The following is an 8,642-nucleotide window of genomic DNA, read 5'->3' on the forward strand; positions in this document are numbered from 1 at the left end:
GTACGTTTAGATGACGGGCAACTGTTCCAAAGCTTTCCCCGGCCTCAATGCGACCAATGGCAATATTTCGATTTGCTGTACTCAAACGGGGCATTTTCGAACTTGATTTGCAGAGCAAATTATGAGAGAAAAATTACAAACTACGCGTGCTTTTAAAACCCTCTACATGAACTGTGTTTTCAACGATTTGCACGTGCAACAGGCTTTTTAGCATTTTGTACATGACAATTTCGCACTTTCTCAAATAACACGGATACAAAGGTCATCATGTGTGAAAATGGTTCCGTTTGGGAGCTTATACTGATCAGATGGGAACGTATTAACAGTATTTTGAAGAAAATTCTAATTTACATTCTCCATCTTTATTCTAGAAATGATGTCAGATATTTAGATAGGGGTTGCGTTTCTTTTTTGAGAGAGTGTAGTATTAAGTGGGTGAGGTGGTGGTGTGCGTATTTACGAGTATGTCTGGGTATGTGCGACGTGTGTGTGTGCGAGATATGTTTGTGTGTGTGTGGGCGTGCGCGGTTGTGTGGAGGGGAGAACGAGTGACCTGGATTCAGGTGAATGTTGAAGTTCAGTTGGTGGGTATTAGCATCTAACAAAATAAACAGAATACATTTTCGATTTAATCACTTTAATAACCCACAGTGAAGTTGTGGTAAAAGCAGCGAGATTTACACTTCCTTCTCACAAATGAAGGGAAACCTGTTGTAACATTGGTCATCGTTCCATTGATATTGCCAGTCTGTCTTCAACATCTGAAGACAATGTTCGGTTCCATGACCATTGTCTGGTTGTCCTGGACACCAGTTGCTGTAGACCATCACATGGCTATCACCCCACTTCCAAACACCTTCCTTGTGGATGTCGGTAGCACCAAGCCAGTAGACGTTTGCTAAAATATGCAAATTAACCAATATCTATATTCCACGACAAGCGATCTTGATATTTTAATTAGTTAAATTCTGGTTTATCGTTTACACCGGCTGCTTTCCTCGTTTGAATGGTTACCGATGTGTTAACACGATTTCTCATCCTCAGGTCAGGTCAGGCGACACTCAGGTTTATGACAAAATATGTCCATATTTATACACCAAAGTGACTCCATCGCTTGCACTGCATAGGGCTTCGATGACAGCACGTGTAGCCGCATAATCTATGTAAACATAGGATCGCTACGCAAATCGAAGTAGTGTTGCACGTAATTGGATATTTCCTCAGTGAAAGAAAACCATTATATTAAAGATTGAGTGAGTGAGTTTAGTTTTACGCCACATTAAGCAATATTCCAGCTATATGGCGGTATTTCCTTCACGACGTTTCGGGACCATTCCTGATGAAGGGACCTGGAATGGTACCGAAACGTCGTGAGGGAAATAAGAAAGAAGTTTAATCCATAAAAATATCTTGGCCATCTATGTACAACTTCTAAATGCCACGGAAAGACATTATATGGCGGTGGTCTGTAAATAATCGAGTCTGGACCAGACAATCCAGTGATCAACTTCTATTAAAGAAGTTTAAGTAGATGTGTAGACTCGTAAAAAATAAATGCGTTAAAACTTTGTAATCGTCACATTTCTAGCCTGTGACAGAGGTATTACACAGGTTGCATGGAACTCTGGGTAGAAGAGTGGTCTTACCCCTCTTTACACGCTTTAAATGGTTGTTTCCAAATTTTAAAGGAACGCTTGACTTCTCCTGTGTTCCTTGATTTGTTTCGCTCAGTATATGTACAGGGACAGATGTTTAATGTGGCTTACACTGCCGGAATCAGACGGGGACTCACCTTTTGCCTGTCTATTGAGAAAGTATTGCTCACACCTCGTAGTTACGATGACGAGGTGACTTCCTATGTGGTGACAATATTGCTGAAAGTGGATTTCGTTATAATGGCAATAGTACAAGCGAAGTGATACATCAAGGCACAAAATTATCGTGGAACTGATTTTCTTGTAGTAATGCTTGTTATTAGGAACCGGCGAGGAAATTGAGTAAATGTCAATGATATGATATGCATTTATAACATAGCAACAGGACAGAATGTATACAGACGTTTCAACCAAAATATATTGCCATGTGTGGAATCAGGAATTCAGCATAACGTCATTTTCGAGAAAATAGATCTTGAAGTATAGAACAATAATATTTTCAAAACTATTCGATCAGATTCTTTGGAATTGTGCAAGTCACAAGACTTGGCAAATAACCCAAAGTATGTTAAAGCTCATGAAATAAATAAGAAAACGAAAAGCGCTTGGAGATGGAACTCCCGGACAAACAGGTTTGTAATTTTCTTCAGAACCAGAGGGTTGTATGTGTCAGAGATGCAGCTGAACCATTATTGTAGGATGACTGGATGATTATGTCTCCCGCACCAGGTTGTAGTTGTGTTTGTTTAAATTGTTTTAGTTTCATACCTTACGAAGCACATTAAATAAATCATAAATAAATGTTACAATGTTCCATTTGTGTGTTTATTATGATGATAATAACTTCAAGATTGTTCCTTCTCCATGTCATGTGATCAACCTGGATTTGCTGATTGGTCCAATAACCACTTAGAATACTCTAGAACTAACAATTTGTGTTATTTTATGAAGATGAAACAATGTAAAACCACTTTCTAGGCTATATACCACGGTGACATTTTGCATGGAGATGGAATATGCAGCAAAACATACCCTGAGCTTCCAAACTCAATTTTCACCAAAAGTGGACATAGAACACTCTGGTTTTCAGGCGACAATGATGTTCTTCCTTCGTGTGACGAGCGAACGATTTGGCAAGAAATATACTGACTCCATGTGTTGAAGGGCGAAGGCTTCAACCCGACTGTACGTTCACCAAGTTTTCAACGGGTAAAGCTTCAACAAGCACCAGTCTCACCCTCTACCATGTTCACGAGATAAGGATTCAACAAGCACAAGTCTCACCCTCTACCATGTTCACGAGATAAGGATTCAACAAGCACCAGTCTCACCCTCTACCATGTTCACGAGATAAGGATTCAACAAGCACAAGTCTCACCCTCTACCATGTTCATGAGATAAGGATTCAACAAGCACCAGTCTCACCCTCTACCATGTTCACGAGATAAGGATTCAACAAGCACCAGTCTCAACCTCTACCATGTTCACGAGATAAGGATTCAACAAGCACAAGTCTCACCCTCTACCATGTTCATGAGATAAGGATTCAACAAGCACAAGTCTCACCCTCTACCATGTTCATGAGATAAGGATTCAACAAGCACCAGTCTCACCCTCTACCATGTTCACGAGATAAGGATTCAACAAGCACAAGTCTCACCCTCTACCATGTTCATGAGATAAGGATTCAACAAGCACAAGTCTCACCCTCTACCATGTTCATGAGATAAGGATTCAACAAGCACCAGTCTCACCCTCTACCATGTTCACGAGATAAGGATTCAACAAGCACAAGTCTCACCCTCTACCATGTTCATGAGATAAGGATTCAACAAGCACAAGTCTCACCCTCTACCATGTTCACGAGATAAGGATTCAACAAGCACCAGTCTCAACCTCAACCATATTCACGAGAGCAGGATTCAACAAGCACTAGGCTACTAGGCTGAGACATCATCATGTTGTGAGGTGCAAAGGCTTCGACAACTACTAGGCCGACTCATCACCGTGCCCCGAGGAGCGAAGGCTTTGACAAGCGCAAAGCTACCCCATCACCCTGTTTTGAGGAGCGAAGACTTCAACAAGCATTTGACTGGCCCATCGCCATGTTTTGAGGACTAAAGGCTTTTACAAGCACTAGACTCATTGACCCATCATCACTATGTTTTGATGAGCAAGTGCCTTGACAAGCACATGGCTGGCCCATCACCCTGTTTTGGGGAGCGAAGGCTTCATCAAGCACTTGACTGAAATTCGCTGTTTAGAGGAGCAAATGTGCTGACAGGCGCGTAGCAAGACATTTTTTTCGTGTAAGCCCGATAGGTTGCAAAGCTTTATATTTAGATAGTAGTGACAGCTTGCCCAGCAGTTTTAGCAACAATCAAGTGTAAGCCCGGGCTTTTTTCATAATGGTAGCTACGCCCCTTGTTCACAAGCATTAGGCTGACCCATCACCATGTTTACAGCGACAAAGGCTTCAACAAGCACTTGGCTGGCCCATCGCCTTGTTTTGAGGGTCGAGGGCTTCAACAAGCACTTGGTTGACCCATCGCCTTGTCTTGAGGGGCGAGGGCTTCAACAAGCACTTGGCTGACCCATCGCCTTGTTTTGAGGGGCGAGGGCTTCAACAAGCACTTGGCTGACCAATCGCCTTGTTTTGAGGAGCAAAGGCTTCAACAAGCACTTGGCCGACCCATCACCGTGTCCCGAGGATCGAAGGCTTCAACAAGCACTTGGCTGGCCCATCACCTTGTTTTGAGGGGCTAGGGCGTTGACAAACATTAGGTTGACCCATCACCCTTTTTCGAAGAGCGCAGGATTCAACGAGCGCTAGGCTGACACTTTGTTTTACACACACATATACATGGCTTCAGTCATACAGACTTACCTTTGCCTCCCAGAACGTTTTGCTTATTCTTGAGAACAAATAGCACGATCTCTCCCACCGTACGAATCCATGAGGACATCCGTGATAGCCTGTGAAATTGACCTTTTTTACAGAGGCATATATTATTAAATGTTGAAATAATTTATGTTGTTACCATGTTGGGGGGGATTCCGGGTTCAGGAACTGGGTTTCAGCTAGCCATATTGCTCGTAAATGGCAACTAACGGGTTCAGGAACTGGGTTTCAGCTAGCCATATTGCTGGTAAATGGCAACTAACGGGGTCAGGAACTGGGTTTCAGCTAGCCATATTGCTGGTAAATGGCAACTAACGGGGTCAGGAACTGGGTTTCAGCTAGCCATATTGTTGGTATCAGGCAACTAACGGGGTCAGGTGGTCAGGCTCGCTGACTTGGGTGCTTGTATCCTATTTGGGTGCTTGTATCCCATTTGGGCAGATGACCATGATGTCAAGTACTGGTCCAGAATTAATGATTCTCACACGGCTGTAATATTGGTTGATTGTTGCTGAGTGAGGCGTTGTAAAGCAAACAGAAACATTAATCGCCCAATCTAGAACCCGCCGGCGAAAAATGTTAAATCAAAATATATATCTGAAGACATTTACGTGCAGCATATGGGATAAAACTAGATTGATACAGATCTCCGATGAGTAAATCCTTTTTGTTGTTTAAAGCCGCACCCAGTAATATTCCAGCTTCAAGACAGTGGTTTGTAAATAATCGGGTCTGGACTAGACGATCCAGTGATCAACAGCATAATCATCGATCTACGCAACTGGGATGCGATAACATTTGTCAACCAAGTCAGCGAGCCTGACCACCCGATCCCGAAAGTCGCTTTACGGCAGGCATGGGCTACTGAAGATCAGTTCTAACCCGGATCTTTACCAGTGGCACCGGAGAAGAATGTTATATCAAACTACGTATATGGAGACAGCTACCTGATATCCATTTCTCTACCTTACTGTTTTACACATGTTGCACTGTTGGCCTCATGGCCATATATACGTAATAAGGATGATGATGATGATGATGATGATGATGATGATGATGATGATGATGATGATGATGACAGTTACCTGCAACAACCGGTGCCAATGACAGCAACAGGAACGACAGGGTTTCGAGCCTCATGGTTTTCATAAACTGTCAGCTTTCAACGGCGACGAGGTGTTTGCAATTAGGACAAGACAAGCAAGTGTATTTACCTTTCAAATCACGTGAGTAGATCCGGGACAGGTGACACCCCTCACTTCCGTTTTCACACGGTTGGGAACAGGTGTGTTTATCAGTTTTTCATGATTCATGATTGAAATGAACAACTACTTAGCTCACCTTGGGGGGCGTAGTTGTTTCTGGGCAACCAGATAGTGCTAGATGCGTTTGCTCAGCACGCCGGAAACCCGGGTTTGCCACAAATGGATGTTGGATGTGTTTTTGTTTATGTATATATTTAAATTATGTTTATGTATATAGTAATGTTTATGTATATAGTTATGCTTATTCAGTCGGTGTTTGCCTCCAGCTACCTACGTGGCTGACGGACACGGACTTCACCAGTTTGGAGGGCGGTGGGGTAGCCCAGTGGTTAAAGCGTCCGCTCGTCACGCGAATATCCGGGCTTGATCATCAACGTGGGTACTATGTGTGAAGCCCATGTCATGTGTTCCCTGTGATATCGAGGGTATATTGTAAAAAAACCTCACTCACTCACTCACACATCCACTGACTCACTGACTCACTCACTGATAAACTTACTGACTCACCCACTAACTCGCTGACTCACTCACTGACTCACCCACTCACTCACTCACTAACACACCCACTCACTCACTCTTTCAGATGGTATCTCAGTGAGCAAGCACCAGCCTAAGTCGGGGCAAGTACAAGCAGCCACACATGCACACGCACGCACGACGTCATGGTGTCCAGATGATGTTCTGATGGTGTCCAAATATTTTAGTGTAAAAACAAAGGATCGTTTTAACCAGGTCAATTATAATTTAACATATTTTCTAAAGAAATTGAATTATTTGATATGTTTTTTAATCATATGTATTGTAAATATACAAATAGCACAATCGCCAATGCCTGATCATGAAGGGATGGGGTAAATTCAGGAAGCAAACGCACCGTAAGACCCCATCTACCTTCAGTTGTTGACGATCTGTAGCTTGTTTTATATGAATTTTATTGTGTATGGCGTCAGGTTTGTATGCTGGTTTTACATTCGTATCTGTGATTTTCTGGCTGTTTGTAATTTAGTAAGTCAACAGGTATTTATAACATAAGTTATATTTAGGATTACACTTTCTTAGAAAAGTACAGATTCCAGTACTTTTGTTGGGCCGAGTCCCACCCGGGATTCGAACTCACACCCTCAGTGTCAGGCACTTAATCGCCAGCACACAAAGTCAGCCGCCTAACCCGCTCAGCCACCGTCGCTTCCACAGGTATTTACGTTCCCGATTATGAATGTATATCTCGTTTTAGTCACTATATGGCTGAAATGGTGTCCAGATGATGCCCAGTCCTCTGCAAAATATACTATTCACACTTTGCTAAGGATCAAATCATAGATTCAACAGAAAACTATTATGTGGGGTCAAATTTGCTTTAAATATCTAAGCTTATTGCAAACATGGATCCTTAGTTTCAGTATGTCATTGCATCCTGTGGATCCCATACCTGTTATTGAGAGGTGTTGTTTATTTGTCAATGACCCGTTCCATGATTTGCAAAATGGTTGATTGGTGCCACGAGAACCATTTTTATTGTTACTCATGTATCAAGTGCATAAGGTTAGATTAAAGTGACTGTTTGGCAAAAGAGGGGTTACCATATCATTATTTATCCAGTTTTAAATGAATACAGTTTCAAATTATAAATCTACGTTTAAGTAAAGTTGTGAATTTTTTGTTATCCTTAGCAAAGTGTGAGTAGTATATTTATATAGGGACCCTCAGCACTGGGATAATCGACGTTGGGATAATGTCATGTTTTCTGGCCAATCGGGGTATATGCTTCACTTCCATGACCCAAGAAATCTCGTTTGGAGACGTCGTAATGTGGACATCATACTGCATGATCGTTGTAGGTGTTGTTCAATAATGATATGGGGTTCTATCACTGGCCGAACTGCGCTCCATTATGTCCATGGCTAAGTCACTTGGTAATCTCGACATCATTGCGCCGCTCGTGGTGCCATTTGCACCACATGTTGGGCAACGTTATATCTTTCTATAGCTCATCCTGCAAGGGTGTGGCCTCTGCACGGAAAGGCATGACATCGTCAAAATCACCGCACCAATACCAGTAAAGTCGGTGCTGCTCATACTGAAGATTTGCTGGGTGGTTGTTGTTTAACGCCGCACTCAGCAATATTCCACCTACATAGCGGCGGCCTATAAATTTATCGATTATGGAACAGGCAATATAGTGATCAACAGCATGAGCAACGATCAACGCAATTGGGGTACGATGACATGTGTTGACCAAGTCAGCGAGCATTACCACCGGATCCCGTTAGTCGCCATTTACGACAAGCATGGGTTGCTGAAAACCAATTCTAACCAGAATCCTTACGGATATCTTATTGAAAGGTGGAACAACATGAATCGAAATTCCATTGGTGAAGAAGCATGCTTCCATAAATCCGTTCATGTCTGGTCCGATATTAGTTACATTGGCTGCGAGCTGCAAACTTCAAATTTAGACCGTGACTTCTGAAACGACCCATTTCATTCAATCCGATCGCCTACTCTCTAGCAGATGTCACAATGTTATTTCAATGTGTCACTACCATACTGATCTGTAGATATGCCTGGATCATGTTTCGATCCCATACCATCTTTTCATGGCATACACCGCATTCTACTTTCCCCTAATTTGTGCATAGAACACAACTCTTCTCTCTAACAAACAAGGGGCTGTGGGGTAGCCTAGTGGTAAAAGCGTTAGTTCGTCACGAACGGGTTCGATTCCACACATAGGTACAATGTGCGAAGCCAATTTCTGGCGTCTGTGAAAGTGAATCTTGCGCCTGAACTGTACTGGGCCGGAACCTGGTTAACCTTTAA

The 8,642-nt window shown here is 42.7% G+C and overlaps 1 protein-coding gene across 1 annotated transcript; it reads right to left on the reverse strand.

Moving 5' to 3' along the window:
* Window positions 1-676: 676 nt before the first annotated feature.
* Window positions 677-5,724, reverse strand: LOC124286201 (perlucin-like). The gene is made up of 4 exons (XM_046722546.1): window positions 5,643-5,724; window positions 4,543-4,631; window positions 1,793-1,874; window positions 677-898 (listed from the first exon to the last, which is right to left on the reverse strand). Exons 1-4 carry the CDS (start codon window positions 5,704-5,706, stop codon window positions 678-680), a joined length of 456 nt encoding a protein of 151 aa, XP_046578502.1. The 5' UTR covers window positions 5,707-5,724; the 3' UTR covers window position 677.
* Window positions 5,725-8,642: the final 2,918 nt, after the last annotated feature.

This window comes from Haliotis rubra, unplaced genomic scaffold (assembly GCF_003918875.1).
Source record: "Haliotis rubra isolate DU_JTF1 unplaced genomic scaffold, ASM391887v1 Scf379, whole genome shotgun sequence".
Lineage (NCBI taxonomy): Eukaryota > Metazoa > Mollusca > Gastropoda > Lepetellida > Haliotidae > Haliotis > Haliotis rubra.